The sequence below is a fragment of the Mugil cephalus genome, chromosome 9 (genome assembly GCF_022458985.1).
Source record: "Mugil cephalus isolate CIBA_MC_2020 chromosome 9, CIBA_Mcephalus_1.1, whole genome shotgun sequence".
Classification (NCBI taxonomy): domain Eukaryota; kingdom Metazoa; phylum Chordata; class Actinopteri; order Mugiliformes; family Mugilidae; genus Mugil; species Mugil cephalus.
The window spans coordinates 26,207,007-26,233,408 of record NC_061778.1 but is presented as its reverse complement, the minus strand read 5'-3'; the positions used below and the strand labels follow the sequence as shown (position 1 = coordinate 26,233,408).

The 26,402-nt window shown below is 40.9% G+C and overlaps 2 protein-coding genes across 4 annotated transcripts in view; one reads left to right on the top strand and one right to left on the bottom strand.

Moving 5' to 3' along the window:
• Positions 1-20,721, bottom strand: part of hip1 (huntingtin interacting protein 1) — a 45,707-nt gene extending 24,986 nt beyond the window's left edge. For 2 of the 3 annotated variants that reach the window (XM_047593618.1, XM_047593619.1), the window contains exon 1: positions 20,406-20,721. In XM_047593618.1, the coding sequence (XP_047449574.1) occupies positions 20,406-20,522 (117 nt within the window). In that variant the 5' untranslated portion in view covers positions 20,523-20,721. Of the gene's footprint in view, positions 1-12,736; positions 13,224-20,405 lie in introns of those variants that run through there. The other variant, XM_047593620.1, reaches the window with a different exon arrangement.
• Positions 20,722-23,457: 2,736 nt separating this feature from the next.
• Positions 23,458-25,994, top strand: bcl7bb (BAF chromatin remodeling complex subunit BCL7B b). Its single transcript, XM_047594179.1, has 6 exons — positions 23,458-23,625; positions 24,093-24,168; positions 24,253-24,340; positions 24,445-24,603; positions 25,152-25,255; positions 25,376-25,994. The coding sequence occupies exons 1-6, from the start codon at positions 23,513-23,515 to the stop codon at positions 25,445-25,447; spliced, it is 612 nt and encodes a 203-aa protein (XP_047450135.1). The 5' UTR covers positions 23,458-23,512; the 3' UTR covers positions 25,448-25,994.
• The last annotated feature ends 408 nt before the right edge of the window (positions 25,995-26,402 follow it).

Below are 26,402 nucleotides of genomic sequence, written 5' to 3'. Positions count from 1 at the left end.
TTTTTGGTCGACAGACATGAGCCGTGTCCAAGCCCGAAGCCAGCATTTACATTTCCAATGAGCTACCCTTGGGTAAACTGAATTAACATTAGGACGATAAGCATATATACTTAATGAGATGGCACTGACAAATGCACACATGTGGATGAGCAGGGGAGTCTGCTGTGAAACGTACTGAGGAATGTTGGCCAGGCTGAAACTGAACCCCCTCCAACTCCAGATCAAATTAAAGCTTCATCCAGCCCGTAGAACCGAAAAAAATGAGAGAAGTGTACTCAAGTTCTACTTGCAAACAGCTTAGTAGGATTCACAATGAAAAACAGTTCGGCATTAATTAAGAGTGTTAGACAGCCACTGCACTCGTATTTGTTGTAAACAGACTGAAATGTAACCACCAGTATGTTAACTGCTACAGATTTGGCAGTTTTGACAATAATTCTTCTCCGTAGGAAATAGTGACAACTGTCAGGTTTCTTACTTGACATGTCTAAAAAAATGTGTATATCATAAAACAAGCAGAGCCTAAAGCCACGCTAACAGCTTGTAGCAACTCATGATCTTGTGTACACAAAAAAAACTTGGGTGTTTATAACTGGTAACATCGACATGATTTGTGTCACTTCTAAGTGACGGTTAGCATCTGGGAGCCACAGAAGCTTACAATTCAGCAAGCTTACGGTAGAGGCTAAAATAAACGAAAAGATGAAGCAGTGGAAATGTGGAAACAGACATAAAATAATAATACATTCTAACAAGCAGATTTCTTTAGATTTATTTACTTACTTAAAATTAGCATGTCAGCATGCTACCATTTGCTAATTAGCACTAAACTCAAGCCGTGGCTAATGGGAATGTCAATAATTTTGCAGGTATTTGGTCATAAACCAGAGTATTCTACACACTGAAAGTAAGAGATAAAGTTAAATGAATATTCCATGACACTCGTATAGCCAAAAACCTTGTACTACTTGTGAGATGCACTTTCCTTATGTCCTCTCGAGTTAATGTTACACAGTCAAACACGGAAAGCTTTAAGACAAAACAAATATGAATACGAGCCCACAAAGTGTTCTAAGTTGAACTGTATGTTTCTGGGTTGCACTGAGAGTTTAAGCCGTTTCAGATGGTTTTAAAAACAAGGTGACCTGGAGCAGCATCTGGCCCACGTATCACATTGCACACAAGAGGAAAATCCAACCGTGAAAATCATACATCTAAACCACAGACTCAAACAGAGCCTAATATAGTCCAACATGTATCCTGTCACAATTGTTTGCATGTTATCATGAACTGCTAGTGTAGCTGCTGGGGTCAGCAGAGGACGGGAGGCCTGTTTCATAATCTCACTTCCCACAGATGTCCTGCTCCTCCTCTTCCAGTATTTGAGCCGTCAGGACTGGAAGTCGACCGTGTGGAATCAGTGGAGGAGGAGCTGGTCAGGAGGAGGAGTGGTGAAGGGAATGAGGGAGAGAGGAGGAACGGTCTGGGATGTGGTTAGTCTCTTTAGAATGAGAAAAGTGAACATACCACACTGCAACCAGGTGACGTAGCTTGTTTTGAACATTAAACGTCCAGAAAATAAATTCAGAATTTTGTTTCTTTCCAACCATGATCTACTAAAATGCACAGTGTACAATGAAAAATGTAAGAGTAAGTAAATGTATAAACTGGAGAAAGAATCTGGTTCATAATTCAGCTCCGGTTTGGCAAAACTAAAGTAGACAATGGACTGCATCCTCATAATCAGGTCCAACAAGTAGGCAAACAAACGTGTTGTGTTCGCAACAATTTAATTAATGAGTGACATTCAAGTTAAGTCACAGGATTCAGAGAGAGTGTGAGGACAAGGAGAATTCAGGACCTGGCTGGCATTTTGCACCAATCAGACACAACACTATGACCACAGACAGGAGAAGTAAATAACATTGACCATTGACATTGTGACAATTCAGTGTTCTGCTGGGAAACTTCTGGACCTGGTATTCATGTGGATGTTACTTACTGTTGTTCCATTTGTACTCGGATGTTGGAATTTCCGAGTTCTGAAATGGAATTTTGAAGTGGAACGCCCCCCTCTTAGCTGGATATCCTGCTTGGAAAGTTAAAGAATCCTCACTATGCCCGAGTTGACATGTATATGTTGAAATGTTATTATTGTGTAATTTAAGTTTTTCATGTGTTATATGGGAACTACAAGCCCACGTCATGCGAACAATGGCTAAAAACAATAGCCTGGTAAAACCCAAACAGTGTGAAATATCATTGTGGCAAACTGTGATTAATAGTGTATTTTTTACTACAATTATGTGGATTTCATCTCTGCAAATAATTATAGTAAAAAACTCATGCGTTCAAGTAATCTGTTCAATTTGCAATTTTCGTAACTTAAAGAGCCTAAATTTAGTTTAACATTATAGTAAAAATATCAGTTTATATCAAGATTTTTTTAAAAACCTTTATTTCTCTTTGCACTCTAAAACTGTAAATATGGAACACACCAAGTTTCCACCAAGTTACATCTGGACAAGCACTTCATGGACACGCCATCTTGTGCTGTTGTTCTGTAACTGGAACGTTTACTACCTGAGTGTGAGGTCATTCCCACTCAGATTTCCAAGGTAAAATGAATGCAGCATTAGACATGTAGCACCCATCTAGACTAGACCAGATACCCCCACCTCATAGCAATGACACTCCTTGATGCAGGATGCAGCCTGACACAGACACGCACACAAAAACGGTTTAACAACAACTCAAAAAACATGACAAACAGCACAAGGTGTTGACCTTGCCTACTGACTTTGATCTGATCAAGTATCTGTGGGATGATCCACAGAGGCCCCTCCCCCAGCACCATCACCCCCATGGGTTTTCGGTCTTCACAAGATGCCCTGTTCCGTGAGTGGAGCCAGCGACCCACCACACCTCACGTTTTCATTTACTTAATACTACCCTCTGTTCTACCTCCACCAGTTAAAATGAAATGTTGGATTAAACACAATACTTGTTGTTTACCATATATCAGAGAGAATCTGGCCAACTAGGGAATGGACCGTCCAAGCTATCCCGCTATGCTGATTGGTTCTGACCTCCTGCTGTGTTTCATTACGCCATGTAACCAATATTCACCCATAGAGAAGTGGCAATAACAGAGAATACAACTGGATTAAAGGTTATGCCACAGTGGTCGGCCTATGGCCCCAGCACAGGATCAGGAAAACAGGATCAGGAAAACATGGAAATCAGGAAAATTTCACCGTGTTTTTCCTGGGAACAAAAATGGAGAAAGTCATGGGAGAAGATTAGAAGGAAGAATTGGATGTCAACTGAGTTCTTCCTAGTCATACCATCATTAATGTGTTCCTTGATCTCAAAAACCCCCAACACCACTTTTCAAATTATTTAAATTTGAAGATAACCAAGCCTTATGCTAGCCTTATGCTAGCTAGTTATCTAGAGTAAAGGCTTAGAAAAATAGCAGGTACCGTCATACATACTGTGAAACCCATGTGTGTATGTAATTTATGTCCATGAAGATAGACAAATTTAATTGACACGTAACTGTCTCTGTTACTACTAAGTTATTTTGGCTAATGTTTAATTATCTACTAGTTTAATCATCGCTATTTATGAGTATTTATCATTTTTTAAAGTTATAAAGTTCAAACTTTTAACAGTGATGGATGAACACAGCAGACTGAGGGGAAGGTAAACACAACTCCACGACTGATGAGGTGATTGGGCTACAAAGCATTTTACAGCTCATTTAAGATATTTAAAGTAAGTAGACACTGGGATAAGTGAGTTAAGTGAAGGCCTTTTACATATCAACAGATGTTGGTAATGACATTTATAGGCCCGTTAATGGTGAATATGAGCGATTTATTTCAACATAGCACATCCGCCCCAGTGTTACACTGTAGAATCTTCCCTCCAATGTATCTAACATGGCGCCCATGATTTAAGTTGGCCAGACTCCCTCTAATATACGACTCTGTTTGACTTCATTTTTGAGGAGCAGTTCCGCCTCCCATATTTATACAGTCTTTAGGTCACAATTGTTTGGGAGTCACAATGGAGACCTATTAAGTCAATATAAGGAAAGTGGTCATAATGTAATGCTTTAACAGTGTACGTATCTGATTCTGTATTTTACAGTCCTGCCAGTGACAAAAAGCTGCTACGTCACCAATATGGATTATGTTCATTAAACTTGAGCAATGCAATTACCAGTCCAACACCTGTTCTGTTGCAGGTGTTGACCTCAAACTGGAGTTGTATGTGTGCAAGTAGTGTAAAGGTCAAGCTGTGTGGTTTATTCAGTTGTGTTCAGGCTCTGCAGAGGAGGACAGCACTAAGACTGTGGTCCTCAGTTTGAGACCACAAGCGAAAGGTCACAGAGTTAAATTTGGGCATATTCTGTTCAGTAGTTACCCTTCTTGTTTAGTAATGGGTTTCTCAACAGATATCACAAACTCAAACATAGTTTCATTACTGAGCATACTTTTTGATATAACTATGGGGATTTCATGCAACTGTTAAACTCAGTTTAAAAATTCCTCAACAGTCACAGTGTCACAGATTCTTATTGTAAATACACTTCTTACAGTACGTAGTGCTAGATTTGGTTGGGCAGCTACTGCTTATCTGAAGTCAGGTCACTATGGCAACAGGTTAAGCTAATAAAAAAAAGAACCTAGGTATTCTACAGTTCCCTTTCCCTTGCTACGTTTTATAAGTTCTCAGGAGGGAAGTGTTCTCGGGCCAGACAACATTTTGACTCTTTTTTTTTTTGGTTGAGTTTCCCCAAGAACAAAAAAATATTTTCTTTTTTAGATCAGCATGTGTTTGTTTTCCCCCATACAAACGCTGCATATTTTAGAGATAGTTCCTGTAATGGTGAGGTTATTTTGTCATTGCTGGTATTGCCGTTGGTGTAGGCAAGATGCAGTTATTTATATAGCACCTGAGTTTAACAAACTAGCACCATTCCCACCACTATTAAATGGTGAAGTTACAAATATCCAATTCAGGGCATAGGTTAGCCAAAATATTTTATTTAAGCTGGGGCCACATCTGGCTTGCATTAGTAAATTAGGGAAGTGACTTTTTTGTCATTTCCTGTCACTATTTCTAGTCGTTAATGTGCAGTGAAGATGACACACAGGCCTTTTAGCTGTAACATCATCTGGTGTCAAATGTTAATGTCACCTTTGGGCCACAAGATCAATGTTGTCATTTAGGTTGCTTCAGTTCACTTTCCTTCCTTTTTTTCTTTCCGTCACTCACACAAACAAAAATCAAGGGATGATTGAGAAAACGCCAGTGCAACTGGTTCCCACATGAGGATGACCCAATTAGCCCACAGTGAGACTTTGTACTTTGTGTTGCGGTTGAATGAGAGTGCCAGCTGCCTAGGACTCCTGGCACTGGCTGAGGTGTCGTGCTGGCATCAGTAAATCAATGGCCTGTTAACAGACCGGTAGATGAAGTCAAACGATGAGAAATTAAATCAGAGGTGAGAAGCGAATGATTATGAGGATAAAGAGCAAAGATTAGCCTAGAGAGAGGACTCCGGTAAAGATTAGTTAAAACAGGCAGGTCTTACATCACTGTGACCACGGGGGGCTAACCTCAACTATCTTATGTCTTAACTATCTATCCTTTGCCCTTGCCCTTTCAATCGCTTTAATAAGGGTTCAATCAATTACTCATCAAAATAAAAAACCCCTTTGCTTCTTGGTATCTACAGAAACATCTTCTTTTCAAAAGCTTTGCTCTCGGACAAAGTGTTATTGATACAGTGTTGAAAGCACGTTAAGTTGGGCCTGGCAAGCCCCAATCAGCCTTTCTGTAGAAAGCACAGCATTGATATGCTGATAGTAGCCTGGCTGTGTCCACTGAAGGGCCAGCGCACACAGAGAAAGAGAGGAAGCATCTTCTGCCTGCTAAATCAAACAGCCTTCACTCATTGACTCACTTCCACATCCTCTGCCTCGCTCCTGGGCAACTTCTCGGACCGATTCATAAGAGCATGTGACTAACACAAGCTTGGAAAATTCAATTTTTCACGTCAGTCCTGGAGACATGTATTATCGTCACTTCGTGATGCTAGGAGAAAAAAGACAGAGCTCTTGGATATTTTTGTCTCTTTAACGTCCAGATTAGTGATGAGACCAGCCGTAGTCAGTAGCATTCAATCATGGGAAAATGACAGTGGTAAACCTCAACAGGGCCAAATGAAAAGGGACAAGAACATTATTAAACACTTGTTCTCCCTGGATTTTAATTCTCATGGCTGAGGAGAAGGTGTCCTCACATAACCCTGATGATGGGGTGGAGTGGAGTGATTAATCTTAGTTACAGTACTATGATTATCTGGCTCCAGTCATTGAGGTGTAGCAAGAGGAGGACAGAGACGAGAGCACCCATACACACTGCTGTGCTTTTAGCTTCACGCATGTATCTACTGTAATTATCTTTTAGTAAGCCTAAACCTTTGGCCTCAAGACCTTCATTGCGACTACGTTGTCCATCTTAGTGCTTGTAATGACATCTAGTGTATACATTAGATACATTAGAGCTCTGTATCTGTTGGGATTATAGGCTTGTGGAGTTACAGATTAATGATTAATTTGTTGCTTTTTTTGTCTTTATGTGACTCTCTGATGATGGCAGACACCACCCAAGGTACTAAAGAATTTGTCTATGAAAGTCAGAAACGTTAATGCTAACATAGGTTAAGATGAAGCTATGTCAGTGAGCCCATGTCCTTAACAAGACCCCTTAAAAAGATGTCCAGTGATTACTGAAACTTTTACTAATCCAGATCTATTAAAGCATAGCAGTCAAGAGACATGCATTAAAAAAACAGATCAAATAACACCCAAATTAATGAGTAATGAAGATACACAAGTGCTGTTAGCTTCATTTGAACAAACAACTACTACTACTAAACTGGGAAAGTCCTTATTTAAATCTATATGGTGTACTTTTTCTATGTGTGTCCTTTCTCATTATAAACCCTGCATTTTTTATCATGACAGAATCTACTCTGACTATACACCAAAGTTTTTGCAAGGTTTTCTAATGTTGTCCCTCAGAATTGCGGTGTGGGTGTGGAGATCTTGCCTTTCTTATCAGAACTCATCAAACTCAACAGGGCTCGGTAACACAGAGCATTTCTCTATTTAACAGTCGTGTCTGACTCCATCTCTCAATAAATAACTCCAATTCCACACTCCCCGAGCGGCGGAGAGGACTTGAAACCACTTTTTACACTTTCTACTTGAGTAAAAAAAGAATGATGGTTCAGATGCATCATAGAGGCGAGTGCTGCTGCTGCTGCTGCTGAGACACGCCGAGCTACTGTAAATAGGTAAACAGTGAAGGGAAGGAGGGACGAATGTGAATGTGTATGACTGTGGCAGCACTGTAACGCTGAGGTACGGCGGGGGAGGAATGGTCATTGTGGCTGGCACTCCGGGGGCGGAGGTGTTGGAGAAATAGGGGGGAACGGGCGCTCAGTCAGGCTTCCTGTCTTGGCACACCCTGTACTGCCCATTTCCTGCCTGCCGAAAAATACCCAGCTCCACCTCCCCCTTCAGCTAAAAACCTTGCTCAGTCAAGCCAGACAGGCAGCGGCCGAGACCAAACACTCTCCCGAGTTTGCTCACTTTCCTGCCAGACTCTTCCAGGTGTCTTTGTGTGAATACACACAGCCCTCTGCACTGAGAAGCGGGAATATTGATAATTAAAGGGATTCTCTGTGACACAAGTGGAAACAGATAAACTAATGAAATAAGTCTGGACCACCCACCAGACTACTTAACATAAAGACAACTTGTGACATGTGCCTATTTACACATCCAGCTCACAGAGTAACATTTATTAGCATTTATGTGTGGTCTCCTGATACATGTTCACAAGGTGCATGTTAACTATCTGTTCTCTGGTACAAGCCTGGAGTCAACCACCTCATACAGTTATAGTAGGACAACTTCAGCCTGGACGCTCAGCTCTGAATTCATTATGCCTGAAGATCTGCCAGTCCAATCAAAGTTTAATTTTACAACAAAGATGGCTACCATCAGAGAAGCCATAGAGACATTTGTCGTTCAGCATAAGTCACCTGACCGCTCTGATTACCGGACTATCCAATGGGGCCCCATAATGAAATCCAAATGTTGTGTTACCAGACAAACATTCAACTATGCCAAAAAAGTTTGGAGTGAGAAAGAAAACATTTGTTTAATAAGAGCTTTCTAACAAACAGAGGAACGTCTGAAATAACTACCTCTAGAAACAATGCTTATAAAGAGGTGAAAGAGAGAACCAAAACAGTGAAGTTGAGAGCTGGAGAATAAAAACTAAAAGAGCTAAAAAAATTAAAGGAAAATTCAAATTGGGTGAAAATTGTCTCTCAGGGGTTTTGCCATTAAATGGGCATTCATACATAGTAATCCAATCCAACTTGTAATATCAAAATATAGATTTAAAGTTAATGTCAGTGTTTCTTGTGTACTTTGTAATTGGGAAAAGGACTAAAAATATGCACCTATTGAAAATAATAACATGTCCCTCATGGTTCAGTGTGCATGACTATAAATTAACATGCTGAAACTGAAAGCTAACTTAACCATGGTACATTTTAAACAAACAAACACACACACACCCTCCCTGGTCACTGATTACAAAAGCTTTAAATGGCACTTTTGACAAATGCATTGAAAAATCTGATAATAAGTGGAAAAGGGTTCTGGGCCCAAACATTTTTCCAAGCGCAGCTCCACCCAATTCAGAAGGTCACTGCTGCGAACAGAGCCTTCTGTGTTGCTTGTTTAAGGACCGTTTTACGTGTTGCATCTGACACGAACATCCGCTCTCATGCAACAGTCACTCCACGTCTTTTAAAAAGCAGCCTGGCTTGTAGCAAGGAGAGGAAAGTGGTGGAAAGATTTTGGTAGAGTGATATTTGTATGTATACGCAGGGAAAATTCAAGAATGTTATACAGGCCTTATAGGAGGCACTCGGAGTTGACATTTTGCCCGCACAATTATCAGACTTGTGTAATGAATATGAATTTCAGTATATAAGTCTATAATTAGTTGACGGTGAAACCACACATTAGCCTAATCACAATGGTCTGAAAGGCCTTCAGTCACGTACAAACCTCTCAGACCGTAACTGGAAGCTTGTTTTCCACAGAATGCACAGAGCATCTTCTGTCCCAATAAGAGAGCGTTTGGTGATGCAGATAAGCCCAGTGGGATGAAGCTGTCTCTTAAGAGCCCATTAAAAAAGCATAAAAACATGGCGCTTCAGGATGTCAGCAGTGTGCGACCTCAGAGCTCTGGGCTTCTGTTACTGAGGGCAGAGGTGGAGGGCAGCAGCTGGCAGAAGACACACACACTGACATATGCTGAAGGCCGGGCTCCAGGATAATTAAACTATCATGTCTACACCCTCATGGCAGGTTTATGAGCCTCTCCTAACAGGATGGCTTTCTGCAGCTTTGTGTGAAGGAGCCCTAGCTCTGAAGCTCAACTTCCTGAACGGCCGGTGATGTCATGAAGACGCGCCATAAAAGAAACATCTGTGTGCAGCTCAGCCCACTTGCTCACAACTCCCCAATTCTGAAAGCACTGGTACATCACAGAGTTTGTCTGTGTGTGAGGGTGTGTTCTCCAAAAGGACTTGATGATGGCTTATGAAGCAATCCAACACCAATTAAACAGTAAATCTCCTGTAGCAAATAGACTGTTGTCAGTGTTGCTTATGCACTAAAGTCTGTTCGACTGGCAACTGCCTGCTCAGTTTGTTAAATTTGTGACAGAAATCGTTTGATGTGTGTCTCCATGGGGACATGGAGTTAAATTTGTGACAGAAATCGTTTGATGTGTGTCTCCATGGGGACATTCCTGTAGTTATGTGACAAAAATGGGAATGTTATTATAGGATGAAACTATTCACACTCAGGCACAGATGGTGGCATCTGAGAAAAAACACATCTGCTCCTTACTCATCCATGTCTAATTTACAATGGGAAAGGTGTACTGTATGAATTTAATTTAAATTTTACAAATAAGTTTGTATTTTAATGTTTGATCACAATCAACCTTTTATATCTTTGTATCATGAATTGAGTGTTTTTATTCCCAAATTGTTTTGTCAGTCATATTTCCTGAAAGGATTTAGGAATGTCGAAGCCTGGAAGCAAGACCTAATTCCACCCCCACAATTTATTAGTAGTGGAAAGTTGGTCTGGAGTCGCTCTCATGAAAACTGATTATGCTCCAGTAAAAATCTGCCAGACAGACAGAAGAGTAACAGCAATGAAGCCATCCAGGTCATTTAAGTGGTGATGAGTTGAATTTGTTTACAACATAATTGCTCTCACTGGTAAGACCTGAAAATTGTGTATAGGAGAATTTTTTCCTTTTCAAATCAGCAGGGCTGTGATGACTACTTGAGTATGTGATATCATGATACAGGGGTTACAATTCAAAATACTGAGATATATTGCAATTGTTCAAATCTAATTTTAGGAAGAAACAGGCATAGCATTAAGATCATACGAGCATATTCATATTTAAAATCGAACAATACTGTAACATCCAAAATCCCTTTTTGTATCATCTTAATGTTTTTGAAAATTCACAAAGTAACATAAAATATATATATTGCAATACTATGTCATATGTTTTTTTGCATATGTTTTTAATAGACCACCATGCAAAAATGGTAACACGTTTTGCCACAACAGAAATATCTAAAACCATCATTCCATCTTCAAAATTGTTGACAAATGATTAATTATTTTAGCTTTGGTCAATTTGCCTATTTAACATTTAAATCCCTATGTGTTTATAAAGCTTGTTTTGGTTAAATGGATTTTGTTGACAAAAGAATTTCAGTTGAAGCAACTGCATGACAAAATGTGATGTAGTGGGTTAAAGGTGCCCTTGGTTTGGTTCTGTATACAGATTGCGGCTGTCTGTCTGAAATACCACTTAGATATCTACATCCGAGTTTAGGTCCCAGCTCCAATAACCATGAATAACTGGAAATTAATCAGGACAGATCATCCCTCAACTTCTTTCACATCTGCATGAATGCCTCCTTCCTGAGGCATTTATAGACACCACAGAGCAAATGAGATGCTTCACGCTACAGTAGCAAAACATAATTATCATGTAAACGTTTCAACATCATGTATTGCTACACAATGATTGCATTCCTTGGTAAGTATACATCTCTACTTGGCATCACTAAATCCACTGCACTGAGGAAAACACAGAGTACAGAGATTGATACCACTGCATGCCAAAGAAGCCAAAACATAGACGGGACAAAAATGCATGTGGAACAGCCTTGATCTGTTACCCACAATATCCAATAGGTTCTCACCAACATCTATGGTTTGTCTGAAAAGTGCAAATGAATGGAGATCTACTAGAAAAGATTTCCACTGCTACACCTACGCCGTGTCTGCTCTATGTGCCCCAACTGACTTCATGTGGGCAGTTTGTTTTTGTTGTTTTTTTTTTCACAGCTAAGAGAGTGCTTTTCCTCTTCCAGTTATAAAAAGACTGTCTGTGGTGCGTCTTTATCAATGTGTACCATTTCATTTATTGATCCCTCAAGTATTTCCTCCACAAATTTCCTCTGGCTGAGGATTACTTAAAGAAAAGAGGACTCTGGGCTTTCATCGAACACCCTCCCCCACACCTATACAAGGCTTGAAAGTACACCCATCCATCCATGCTGGCAGTAAAAGGCTGGTGTTGTTGATCTGGTTTGCGTGCACCTGCTCCAGCACCCATAGCCTGGCTGTTAGCCTCCTCTATGGCATCATTCACAGTAACCCAGAGACACAGGAAGATAAGTGCCCTTAATTAGACAAAATTGTTCAAACGTGGATATCAAATCATCCCTTTTAAAATTCACACCAACACAGGGTTATATGCACAAAGACTAACCAAGCTTAAGGTTTGCCTCCGACAAACTTTAGTGCCTCTGTAATTGACATTAGTGCCTCTGTAATTGACATTCAGGGCACATTTGCCGAACGTTTTCCACTAACCTGTGGCTGTAAATCAACAGACCTTGAAAAGGACCACTTGTGTGATTATACACATTTAATTTTTTTTTAATGAACTTCCTGTATGCAGTGTAGGATGATCTTATTTGGTCGAGTCGATTAGGAAAGCATGGTAACATGGAGAGTGGGACCTCATACTACTGGGCTTCTGTTGCATTCTGCATCTGAAGTTGTAGAATGAATGCAACATCCCCAGTCATATTTAAATTGCAGATTGGTTTACTAGACAATCACGCTGAAGATTAGCAGAAAATAAGTTTGTTCGTTTTGAACACCTCGACCAAATGCGGCAGTTGAAGCACTGGTCGGCCCCCTTCAAGGACCCGTGCCTCATCTCGGAAACCGCTGGAATAACCACTGGAATGACTGGCTGCCTTTAAGACCGTCATGCCTTCTTCTCCACAACAAAACCCAAACTTCCCACGGCCACGTTGAGCTGCATAATCTCCACACAACAAGCCCCTGCTTGCACAGAGCCTAACTTGCAGTATAGTCGACGTGATGTGTGCAGCAGGAGTTCTTGGATACCACCCCCACCTCTATTAAAATAACAACAATGAAAAAAAAAAGAAAAACACGCAGACCCACGGCGATCTTTCCCCTGTTTAGATAAAGAATTTTTCTGAACTTACAATTTTACTCAGATCCATGATCGTCCCCCTAAAAGCGGCGAGCGAGGATCCCTCGGAGCCGAAGAGGAAGACCCGTTGGCTTTATCCTAACGCCGAGTAATTAGTAACGGGGAAGAGATTGAGGCAACAAATGCATTTGGGAGGAGAAGGAGGGGAGGTGGAGCGGGCCCTTAGCTCAACATGTGTCCCGATTTGGTATTAAAACGATCCTCTATCTTTTCTTCCTTCCTTCCGCGTCCCTTCTGCTTTCTGTCCGAGCCCTACGTGCTCCCCGATCGGCGAGGACTTCCAGCATCCGACTCCCCGACAAGCCGGAGCAGTGTGGAGGGAACAACACGGAGACAGCCGCTGGTCTCAGCCGCTCATGTCACGTTAAAAGCAGCCCTGCTGCTAGTGCGGATCAGCCCACCGCTGGTAGTGGGCTACCTTTAGTTTGCAAATAGCCCGCTCTCTTGTTAGACAATGGTAGCATGGAGCCCGCAGAGTGGGATGGCTCAAACCCGGTGGTTCCCAAGCTGGGGTCCGGGGACCTCCGAGGGGTCCCCCAAAAGAGGGGTGGGGGTGATAAACAGCTCCCACTGTTGATCCATTCAATACTTAGTCTGTGTTTATAAAGGATCACCTGACCTTAACAATAAACAAGGCCCCAAATTACCTTCGTCCTCTGAGGATGTGCTGCACAATAACAACTACATGAAACGCAACAAATGTCTCCGGTAGAAAACACACATAACACAATCATGTACAGTGTCTAGTATTTCTATGTGTTTGTATGGCAGTAATGCCAGTTTCAGAATCATTTTTACATTTTATTCTGAATGCAGTGATGTGGGTGCCCTAAAAAGAGAAACTTTCAGAGATGAGAAAAGCTCAGCTTCTACTGTGAGAGCAATTCTGGGTACCTAACGCCCCCATCTGGTTTCTCTGAGACTGTCACATCTGCTGTGTTAGTTATAGACATTGAGTCAGTGATTCTTGATCTATTATGCGTCCAAGTTATGTTGGAATATTGGAAAAATCATCTCCCTACATTATCTATAAACCTTTATGGACACAAGGGACCAATCGCAGCTGGCACTGGATGGGAGGGGGTACACCATGGAAAGGTTGCCAGTCTATCACATTAGTTTGCAACTGGGAAAAGTCATATGAACATACTCTCAGGTCATAAGTACAACTCAGAAAATTGCAAAAAACATGGCAGATGTAAGCAGTCCTAACAAAACATTCCAAATGCTACACTTTCGTCACACTTTTAGCAATTAAGATACAGAGACGGCCTAAAGCCACTGAAGAACAATAAGCCCACAAGATCAATTCACAGGGCATCAGCTGACTGAGTGAGGCCAAGCCAGCCCTGATAATCAATATGCTACTCATCAGACAATCTGGGCTGTGCATTATACCTCCAGGCTGCTCAACAGTCCCTCTCCAAACAATGCCGGCTTTTTTTCACCAATGAGTCTCTTCACTTCCTGGTACGACGTGGGCCCTTCACTGAAGGCAGAGCATTTCTCACATACAGCGGTCCCACTCTGTCTCTGTCTTGCTCTCCACTCTGAAAGTCTCCTCTCATTTTTCATGAAGCCTAACCGCCTGGGATAAAGGATATGTGTGAGCTTAACTTAGGTGTATAAATTAGGGAAAAAGTTCTTTAGTTGTCAGAATAAACAAATATGTGAACTAAAAAGTGACTGCAATATAATACAGGCTGCTGTCAGCATCTATCATGCGCCATTGTCTCTCCAAAGTCCCAAATTAGCTTTCTCACAGTTAAGTAGTAATGGCATAAAGCACCTTCATTGTTTTCATGGAGGACAAGGAGTGGAAATCTGTGACTTATCCTGCACATTTAGTCCAAGGGAGGGTGGCAAAATATACTCTAACTACCTACTGAAAAATGTAATTTCATGGTTCACTCAAAAACAACTGAGGAAGTGTCAAGGCTCTTCTAAAAGTTCAAATGCTATATCTTAAGAAATGGTTTTCTAAAGTCAAAGTATGACGTGACAAAAGTTAGGAGTAGTAAGTATTTATGTGGAGCTGCAAAATCATAACCACAACCTGTGTTGAGTAAATAGGCTAGAAGGGGTCAAAGTCCACTGAAGTGAACGTCTCTTCCTGTCACTGACTCCAGAAGTATGTCCTGTGTGTTTACGACAACAATTTCATGCCTCCCACTCGAAAAATCCCAACAGAGATAGATACAAGGATGTTATTACATTCAGTGACGGAGGGAATTGTCTTCATGTCAACCCACAGGGTAAACCAGTCACAATCATGCTCGGTTGCTTGTAAAAGATCCCCCTCAATCTAATTTATGGTTCCTTCCTTCCTCTGTTCTGACTGAGGAGGTTACATAAGGCATTTTATTCTGACTGAATCTTTCATTCTGATTAGAAGTGGAGAAAATGCAGTAATCTGTAGAGGCAATAGGGGTAAGAATAATACACTTTAAGAGTCTGCTGCCTTATTGTGATTAACATGACTATTTCATCCTTAAGTAAGTTTCACTCCAACATGTTTTTGAATAGAGGGTTGGCATGACTAATTATTCTGCTTTTTCAGCAAATAAAAAACTGAGAAAGATTTAAAGTTTGATTTATTCCTTAAATAAATTGCATTAAGTAATATTAAACAGCAGGAAGCTGATCAGTGCAAATGACTATCAGTTTGATTATTTTAAGACCTCGCACAAGCTATAAACTGATCAGGCATAACATTATGACCACCTTCCTATCCATTGTGATCTCCTAACACAGCTTTGACTCACTCATCAGAGAATGGACATGGGTCTTCTGAGGGTGTCCTGTGGTGTCTGGAAACACAATGTTGTCTGGGTCCTATAAGTTGAGGGGAGGGTCCTCTGTGGATCATCCCACAGACACTGTGATCCAGTGAATTTGGAGGCCAGGTCAACAATTTGCACTGTTCTTCATGTTTTTTTTTTTTTTTAGTTGTACCTAAAGCCTAAAAGGTTTTTGTGTGTGTGTCTGTGTCAGGCTGCATCCTGCTGGGGATGGCTGTCAAGGAGTCAAGGGGTGTCATTGTAATGGGGTGGGGGTGCCTGGTCTGGTCTAGGTGGGTGGTACATGTCTGAGTAACATCCACATGAATGCCACATCCAAATGTTTCCTAGATGAACACTGTATTGTCACAAGATGGTCGATGTTATTATTTCTCCTGTCAGTGATCATAATGTGATGCCTGATCAGTGTATGTAACATACTCATTCTTCAATATTTATTTCATCGGGCTTAGTCGGCACTGAATGTTTTAATCACATAGCTGACACATGTATTGCATTCATTTAAAAGATCAGTCATGATGAAGTGGGATAATTTGCATACCACATGTTTACATAAGTGATGCAGGTTGCAGATTGACTCTTGACCTCTGCGGCGAGTGAAACAAAAAGCGACGCTTCATCTCTGTCTTACTCCCTTTCCGCTTTACTGTGCGATGAAACTCAGAGGAGAACTCCAAATCTGTAAATCAGAACCATTGTTGGTGTCGCCAGGAACTCATCGGTGCACTTTGTTCCACTTACTAACCTGCCACTCATGTCCAGTCCCATTGTTCCACACACAGTCAGTGAAATGAGGCCACAAACCACCACCTGCTGTTTCTGCTGCCTCAGTGCTTTTAATGGTCTCGCTTTCATGCCCACATGCTTGTCTGCGTGCGTACGTCATGTACGCGGATGTCCCTCTGTAACTTCCCTGTATTTTGAAAAGCAGGATGTGAAGGAAGGCAAAGTGGACTCAAGACAATGAGCGACGGAGAGCAGGAGAACCAGGCAAAGAGGAAGACATAAAATGGGGGAGAAGGAAAGGGTGCTTTAAGAAAAAATAATGTTTGTCCACATCCGCCCTGCCGAGTCTTGCTTGTGCCTGGGGGCATGGATCTGCTCCTCCCCTGAATTCCACAGCTGCCACAGAGGGTGAGAGGGCTGGGGGATGACGGGGGTGCCCATTGGTTCAGGATCATACATACTGTTTACCAGTGACTCCCAACCAGGTATACACACACTTCTACAGTTATCATGAGGTAAATGAGAAGATTATAGAGTACAACAGCTGGAGGTTCCAGAAATTGCATTTTCTCAAATGTCCACGTGAGGCTGGCTCCAAAAGCGTGTAAATACCCACAGAGGTCCATGTTAAAATGTCTTAGCTTTACAGCAAAAGTAATCATGTTTACAGCCTGTAACAAAGAGCAACTTTGATCTCAACTGCTAACAACTAATTTAACTGTAGGGCTTGAATTTTAATATAACGCACCCATTTGTAGTATACAGAGGAAGTTGTGTATAATTAAGCTAGCCCATCACAGGTTACTAGCTATCGGCCTCAGCACCACTTATGCTCCACTTCTCTCCCCTTTTTTGTAACAACCACGAGTTAGAATGAGTCAGGCAATGCCAAGATGGTGACAGCCCAAGCCACAACACCGAGCTTCAAAAACACTCTTCAGGAAACCTATGGGTGACATCATGGTTCGTCATTCTTTACATACGCTGATCAGCCACATCATTAAAACCATCGACAGGAGAAGTAAATAACATTGACCATCTTGTGACGCTACAGTGTTATGCTGGGAAACATTTGGGCCTGGCATTCATTCGTGTGGGTGTTTCTTAGACATGTAGCACCCATTTAGACCAGACCAGACACCTCCAGCCCATAGCAATGACACTCCTTGATGGCAACAGCCATCTCCAGCAGGATGTAGCCTGACACAGACACACACACAAAAACGCAACTCAAAAAACATGAAGCACAAGGTGTTGTCCTGGCCTCCAAATTCACTTGATCGCAAACTGATCAAGTCCAATCTCAACCCATAGGACCCAAAGGCCCCCACTAACAGCACTGTGTTGCCAGACGCCACAGGACTTCCTCAGAAGGCCCATGTTGATGAGTTGTGCCTAGACAATATTAGGATGATGGTCTTAATTGTCGATATGTCCAGCTGCTGCTGATACAAATGGTAGTCCCACAAATTTGACCAAAACACAATAATGACAGCACAATTAGACAGAAAAGATCAGGAATCATGGCTGCACACAGCCGAGCCAACATCCAACACACATGTCCCTAAATGCAAACGGGAGTGCCCTCAGTGTGGAGACTAGCAGGCTAATTTTAAGGCCTTAATTACGTAACACACAATGTGGTGTCACTCAGTGGCTCAAACTGCATATCCCAGCTGAGGAACTGGTGCCCCAAAAGTTTTCCACAAGCACCAATTATGGTCCCTATCGGTACAGAGATTACTACCTACACCAGCTTTCAAATGAGAAAGACTTGTGGACTCTGACAGTTCAGAGAACAGGAGCTGACAGAAACGGGCATGGCTGATGGCCTGAAGATAACGACTGTGAAAAGCAGAGCTTTCAGTACTAGCTTGTTATTTACGTCTTATGGCTATTGAGAATATAATTTTACATAAATCCAAAACATGCAATGACGCTTGAGGAGAATACGGCAAAGATTGAAAATCTGCCCCTTTAACTCTAAATTAAAGAGTCAGCTGCTATTATGAGGCTAAACATGTCATTAAAAAGCAAGCGCTGTGCACTATCTGGTCTGCCCTGGTTCAGGCTTTTTATAACCCAACGCAGACGCGATGACAGAGAGGATTTTGAACGAACTGTGGTTGTTTACCCAACTCGGCAGAGAGATAGGCTCAGAATGTGCTTTTTACACAACTCTGGTCTGAAAGTCAACATATTCATAAGCAAACACCAGTGTTTAGTATACCCTGAAGTTACACTAGTGAACTTCTCTATTGTAAATGATTATGGTGAAGTTCTACATCTGATATAATGATCAACAGAAAACCGTGTTTGAGTGAGTACACTATTTTAGAAAACAACCATCAAGTAACCAGTAATGAAAATAATATATAGCTGCCACTGTACAGCCAGACTTTCTTGGCAGTTCATTAGGTACACTTGCATTCTGATACAACAGTGCTGCACTAAAGGTTGTGGCATTCAGCATTTGTATAAAATAAAAGAGAGAACTATTGATTCACCTGTGTTTTCATTTCAGAGGCCGTAGTTCATAGTATTACTAGTGTTGTGTTGTACCGATGCATGTTCCTAGCATTTTTGTCAACTATATTATAGTCAGTGGACTAGGCTAAATAAAAAGCTACAACTATATTTAGCTTGATTACAGGAAATCTAAAATTCTAAGAAAGACAGGTACATATGTGGGTAGGCAACAGGTTTTCCATAGAGGATGTGAAAGCCACCACCCAGCAGATTTAGGCAGCTTTAGAGCACAACAGATCAGATGAGATTATCGCTCGCTGATCCCCTGTAAAGCAGACAGCAGCTTCATTGATTCCTGCACCTCCCACAAGAGCTCTGGATCAAAAATCAACCACATATCATATTCAGCGATTTCATCTTCAAAATAAACACATTTATAGGGGAGAAAGTGCCACAGCTGGCATGACCAACAAAACAGATGAGTGTGTCTTGCTGCAGGCTAATCGCGTTGGAAGTCACTAATAAGAGATCATACATGCTCCATCTTGCCTGAATGTTTTTTTCTTAATGACAGAGGCAAGCTGGTCAACGGCAAAGCTCTTAGCTTAAATGATCTTAAATGATAGCGGAAATCTTTTATAAGGTAGGCACATAACACCAGAGCGAGACAAAAAAAAAATCCACCACTTCTTTTTACTTTCAGCATGTGCTATCTTGACACACTTCCCTAGGGTGTGATCTCAGACGACTGGCAGCGACCTAGTGACCAGGCTTTGCTTGGAACACATAAAGCCATGCATCCGTCTCTCTCCCCCCTCTCTGTCTTCTAATCCATACCATTACTGTCCTGGGTGGAGTGGAGGCATGCAGGGTCAGTAGGGTGGGGGCAAACTGAATGCGACCATCCAGACACAGAGTTGTACACAGTGCATATTCAGGCTATGTTGAGCGTGCCTTCACTATGGATGTGAGAAACGTGTAGCACTACTACCATGGCAGTTTGGTTGCCTGGATTTATCTGACCTACTTTCTCTCCCCTTCCCTCCCCTGTGCCTGGTCTGGGAAGAGAGGAGAGGGGAGGGGAGGGGAGGGGGAAGACCACCAGGCAGGAAGCAGCAGGCTCCACAGCAGCCTACATACATATGCTCACTGGGTTAATGCAAATAAAGACCTAATATTAAAACTGAACAAGCATTCGGTCTCTATCTCCTTAATTTAATGTAGGATTCTTATCAATTCATCATCATCATCACTTGACCGTAGGCCTTGTCCCACATGATGCAGTTCCATGGAGCTGGAGCTCCTGTCTGATTTGTACAGCAGATAGGCTAAACAGCACCATTATCTGGACTCAAAGGCCACTGACCCACAGCTGAACAGCTCTATTGTTGTTCACTGGACTCATTTGTATCTGCTGATCACACGCAGACATCTCTCGGTAAGCCATAATAATGCGCATCCATGTAAAAACTCAGTATGAGCCACATACAAACAACACAGTGTCTGTTACTTAGCTGTAGTTTTATGAGCTGACAGAAGAAAACAGCCTGACATGACTATCAATCCACCCACCAGCACATAAAGCGGCTCTCAGCCAAGGACCTCCACCCCACGCTTCCAGGAGAATAATGTTATTCCATGAATCTGAACCCCTGCACTCCGTACCTGCCCTCTCTCAAAGTTTTCCCTCTCCAGCTCCAGGCTGTTGGCCCCTCCAGTCCTCCGGATCACTTTGGGGATAGCGTTAGGGACTTGCTGCATGGAGCTTTTCACTCGATCCATTGTCGTCTGTGACAGAAAAAAAACACACCAGCGAAAAAAAATATCCCTTTCCGCCGATGAGGCGGCGACAGGCAGTAGAAAAAACTAAGCATAAAAGCTGCACTAACTATGGCGGGCAGCCGTCCATGCTGCGCTGGACTAGTCGCCCCGTTCACTGGAGCGTTCGGCCTCTCTGTGTCCGGGCCAGTCAATGACAGGAGTGAACGGCCTCAGAGCACCAGAGGAAAGCCAGCACACAGCAACAGGACGCTTCCTCTTTCCCCTTCCAAATTAAAACCAACATAACGTGAGGGGAAAACATTAAAAAAAGAAAGAAAGAAAGAAAGAAAGAAAGAAAGAAAGAAAGAAAGAAAGAAAGAAAGAAAGAAAAGGGCGTGTGTAGCCCCTTACTTTGTCCCAGAAACCCTAATAATAAGAATTGAAAAAAACGTTTTTTTTGTTTGTTTGTTTTTTGGTCTGTTTTGTTTTCTAAAAAAAAGGTTTGTCCATCGGTGTTGCCTGCTAAGAGTCTGCAGGGTCTGTTCAGTCCAAAAGGAGAGACAAAGGATAGAATGATGTTGTCTCTTTTCAGCTAAATAGCAGATATCACTATTAACTTTTTGACTCTTCGCCTTTTGTCAAATTTCCCATTACTGTTCATCTATTTTTTTTTATTAAAATCTTAAATAATATTAATAATTTGCTTAGGAATATTTGTGAATGCAATCCACTTCATTTGATAGTTACAACCATGTATTTCTTTAGAATATCTTTTCTTCTGGTTTCTTCTTTGGTAAGGGTAGTATTCTGTTTATATATATATATATATGTATATATATGTTCATTTTGTCAATGTGCATTTTTATTGCTATAAATGTTATCACCATAGCTGATTCCTCATGTGTGAACATGTGTTTCATTATTGTGTTTCTGATTCTATGTGTACAATATATGACGATATACCAATATTATTAGATTTTTTCTCAGTCATAAAAACATGCACTATAAGAGATCTCCCCTAAAATTATGAATCTATGTTTTATTCACAATAACTGTAAAATAATTTTATAATTTTTAAGTTTAAGTTTGAAGTTTTCTGTATTAATTTTTTTTATACAGTATTTTCTATGTTAAGTTCTTAGTCGGCCCTGTGTAACTTCACTGTCAATCCTGTGGACATTTACAGAACTGTGTTTATCCACAAACAATTCTCCACCATTGCTGCACAAAACCCTCCCACCACTGTGTACAGCCTTTACACACAGTGTCCTCACAGGAAGCTGCTGTTGTGTGTAAAATGTCATGACACCTTTCTGCTGCATGCTGATATATGTTGCTGTTATTTGGATATTTTCTCTGGCAACTATCTCTGACTCCTCCCACCGTCATCATCCACTGGCTGAAGCTCTAGCAGAGTCCCCACAGACTTCCCCACAGTAATATGTCGAGATTGTGTCTCTGTAGTGTGGTGCTTTTTTATTATACAATTGTGCAAATATGTCTTAGAAGTCTTATCATATTACTGTCAAACTAGACCTATATGTAGGCCTACATGTACATCTTTACAGGAAATGTCCCTTGAGCTTTGATGGATCATTTTGGGGAACGTTGAGCACAATATTAACCATCAGTCTTACTCAACTGATTAAGAAATGTAAAAGCACCATGTGAAGTAAAATAATAATAATAATAAAAAAAGACTGACCACAGTCAGTGGAATGTCTCACACAGAAACAATCCCAGTTACTTCTTTGTTTCACATCCTTCACTCCAAACACATCTTGACAATAGACTACCATTAATAGAAAACCACATCAATGAACCACACAGTCCACTTGGATCAGATTTAGTTGAATGGCACGTAGGTGTTTAAAGACAGCATTTCCTGCAAGCAAAGAAGTAAAAAAAGGTATTGTTTACCAGCAATGATCCCTATCACATCAATATATCTAAATTGCAACACAGTTCCAACTATTACTCATAGTCTCTGATGCCTGTTTGGGAACCTGTTTGCTCTGATTGGCTCAACGCTGCACTCTGTTGGTCAAACGTGGGAATACGAATATAGATTTAGCCAAGCTTTTGTCAAGAAAATGTTATTTTTTGTTGTTGTTGTTTTAGAAGATTAGCTTGGCGTTTTTATTCTGGCACTTACAAATAATAGAAATGGTCCAAAGGTAAAACCACAATGTAAAAATACAGCATCAAAAGTCATACATTAAAAATTTCCATTAGGTATAGATGCATTAATGAATACATGTACTTAATATGCTCCTTCTTAAAAACTTGCAACTGATTCAGACATTTTCAACAACATAAAGTTAAAATTGAATGTGTCTGTGAAGATTCTTGATGTGGTATACCTAAAATTAAAAAAAAAAATAAAAAAATAAAAATATATATAAAACAGAATAACTGGTCTTTTGAGTTTTCTAATTTGGGAAATTAACAAACTGGTCAAGAAAGTCGCTATTGATTTATTTTCTAGTCTGCTCTTCATTTGTGAAATATTTTAATTCTCTGGTGCATAAACAATAATTTAAGTAAATCCGTTTGAGTGATCATTAATAGGGACACAAACAAAAAATGTTGCAGGATTTGTCGGATTTATTTTTTTGCAAAGCACTACAACCCTGAGCAAAACGTTAATCTGGAAATAACTCCCAGCTACACCTCACAAAGGAAGATTTTGTCTATCTTAAAATACACAATTGTTGATAAGGTGGCATAAAATGTCAAATTATAAGTAAAATTGTGTTTCAGAATTTAATATTTGAATGTAATATTTGAGTAAACGATGCGCTAAATAAAAACTTTAAATCATTCCTGATGAATGAATAAATAAATAAAGATAAATCAGGAGTGTCCACCGTATCAGTGTTGAACATACTGAGGAGGATGAAGCCAAAAAAGGAGAGAGGGAAAAAAAACGGTGACTCTGAAATCTCGCGAGATCGCCACTGTAACGGAGGACTGGGGCTTGGTCTTGAAGTTTTCAGATGCATCTGTAGATGAATCATAACACCATCAAGATGTCGGGACGATCAGGCCGCGCTGAGACCCGAAGTCGGGCTAAAGATGACATTAAAAAGGTGCTGGCCGCCATCGAGAAAGTGCGCAAATGGTATGTAAGCTGTCCGGGACACAATATGGTGGGAAATGTATTAGTCGACCGCAGTCTGATTATCTGCTGCGTCGCTCAACAAACTTCAGTCGGAAAAGTTACATGATTGACAAGGCTGTTGACCAATCGGCGCCCTAGTTTGACAGGAGGGGCGGGGCAAGTCGAGTTTTTCCGCCGAGTGCTGTCAATATGGCTCCAGCCTCACATGCGGATGGCGGGCTGTAATTTACACGATTGTCCTGTTAGTCACATTACAATGAAATGACTAAAACCCTTCGGACGGACTCTCGTGTTTTTTACGTGCTCCTGTAGTGTATGCTATGGCTGTAAAGGGGTATTTGATTAGCTGTCATCTGTGCTATGGAAAGAGAGGACATGCATTTATGTCATGTTACAGATTATTGCGAGATTATGAGACATAGGCTGGGTTTTTCTCCGAAAATAATCTACTAATTTGATCCCCCCAGGGAGAAGAAATGGGTAACAGTTGGAGACACATCCTTACGCATATTCAAGTGGGTGCCAGTAACAGAAACTAAGCAGGTGTGGGCCTTGTTTTTTTCATGTACGTTTGCTGTAATCTCCATCCCACGCTCATGAATTTGACAATCCATTTTGTGTTATTAGATATATCGCACCAAATCCACAGGTGGAGATGTTAGAGGGTTGAAAGATGTGGTCCTGGAAAACACAAACTCTTTATTGGATTTCACCGGTGAGTTTTGTGGTTTTAAAATATACATAAATAAATGTTGATGCCTGTGTGTCAAAAGAGAAGAGAAACAGTGACGTGATTTAACAAACAGTCCTCTGCCTCAGATGAAAACAGCAACCAGAGCTTTCTGTCGGACGTATACCAGCCTAAAATGGACAACAGCAGCAGCACCTCCAGCTCGCAGCAAGTCAGCCCTCCACATACCTCCAGCCTCCGGACTGAAGACTCCCAGCCGCCAATGCTTGGCCAGGAGAGTGTAGATGGTATGAGGATGGCTTTCTGAACTGCACTCACAGATTTATGTGACAGTGTCCTATCTTTATTTAATTATTTGTATTTGATAAGTAATAACAATGATAAATAAGTGTCGTAGCTGCATTGATAAGGACTTTCATTCAGTTGTCAAAACATTAGGTACATTGGTTAAGTGTATTCTAACAGTCCTGTATTAATTCCTCTTTCCTCTTTCAAGTTTATGTTGTTTTGCAGGATGTAGTTTGTGGTGCTGTTAAAATGGACTGAATTAAAGACAAAGGGATTTCTGTTATTTAGCCTAGCTCACTGACAGGGTTGCCAAATAAATAGAAACGTGTCAGTATAACTTACAATACAATACAGTATTACTTACAGTACAATTCCATAGTTCTACAAACCACAGCCTCCACAATAAAAACACAGTTGAATCTACAACTCTCTGTTATTACTAATGCTGAATCCCATAACCTTCATTTAGTGCAGGACTGTTCTGTTAGAATATATTCAATGTCACTAGTGTACCAATGAACTGGGTGTAACTCCATGTCTAATGCAGAGCCAGTTCATTCAGGACAGGAGGCGGCAGATGAGCCACCTACTCTCATCAAGGAGGACCTTCTGTCATCAGGATCTGTTAGGCGGAGCACTCCAGACACACAGGTTTACTTTAAAAATATGGGTTGCGGAAGACTGCACACATTCTCTCTAACAATTTGTTTGGGTCTGTTGCAAGAATATAATGTCAAACATTATCCTAATTTGGTCCTTTTTGTTCTTCAGGAAGAACTGGATGAATCAGGAGCACCTCCTTTAAAGAAGATCTGCACAGGAGAAAATGCTGTTCTGAGATAGCTTATTTAAAATTAATTTGTTAAAATGCACACGATACCTGTCCTCAGCTGTTGTAAAATTAGCTAAGCTTTCAATATTTTTTGGTTCTGATTACATGTGTATGCAGATATTATTCATTACATTTCAGCTAATGACAAAAAAAAAGTATTTACTGCAGTTTTAAAGCTCTTTCAAAACTTTGAGATCCCTGAGAAGAACGGAGAGGATTTCCCTACCGTTGTTATGTGCTGTAAATGGCTATATTTCTGGAATCTGTTTCTGACTTACTCTTTATGCAGTTGGACTTTTGCATGTCTCCATAGGATATTGCTTTGTTTTGCGTTGTTTGAAAGTTTACTCGACATTTTTAACAGGTGTTACATGTGTAGCTTGACGCGGACTGATGTTTAGTTGTGCCAATGTGAATGAAAAACCTTTCTGGAACAAGTTTTCTTTTGGCTCATCACATGCAAGATTTTTTTAAAGCTATATAATATAATTTGCCCTTGTTTATAACTGAAACATATTTGTAAACCATAATAAATGCTACTTTTCATTTCAAATCATTGATACTGTTAGGCGATAATTTATTCATCATTGCCTAAACCTATTGTTTATTCAGGCCTGTCTAAAATGGATCCCAGACAATGGGTTTAAAATTTGATCATTATTAGCATATTATTGTTGTCCTTATTATTAGCATATTGGTTTAAATATATGTAAATATACACACACACACGATACAACAATATAAATCGATTTGTATTTATGAGTTAAATAGCCTGTACATTGTACATTTTTGTTACTAGCTCCTTCGAGCGTCTGGTTGATATTCTAAGCGGGCGTGGTTTCGTTGTTAGTGACGATAGACAAGCGGTTTTAGCCAATGTGAGGCTTTAAATACACATCGGCGAGGCCGCTTCACAGAGCCAGCCAATCATCGTAAAGTAAGGGCGGGACCTTCACGCGACGCGGC

What these genes read in the sequence shown, in the direction of transcription:
- bcl7bb (XM_047594179.1), top strand. Translation starts at nt 23,513, where the DNA reads ATGAATCATAACACCATCAAGATGTCGGGACGATCAGGCCGCGCTGAG. An exon ending in ATCGAGAAAGTGCGCAAATG is followed by an intron (nt 23,626 to 24,092) that starts GTATGTAAGCTG and finishes TGATCCCCCCAG; the next exon opens with GGAGAAGAAATGGGTAACAG. An exon ending in TGGCCAGGAGAGTGTAGATG is followed by an intron (nt 24,604 to 25,151) that starts GTATGAGGATGG and finishes TGTCTAATGCAG; the next exon opens with AGCCAGTTCATTCAGGACAG.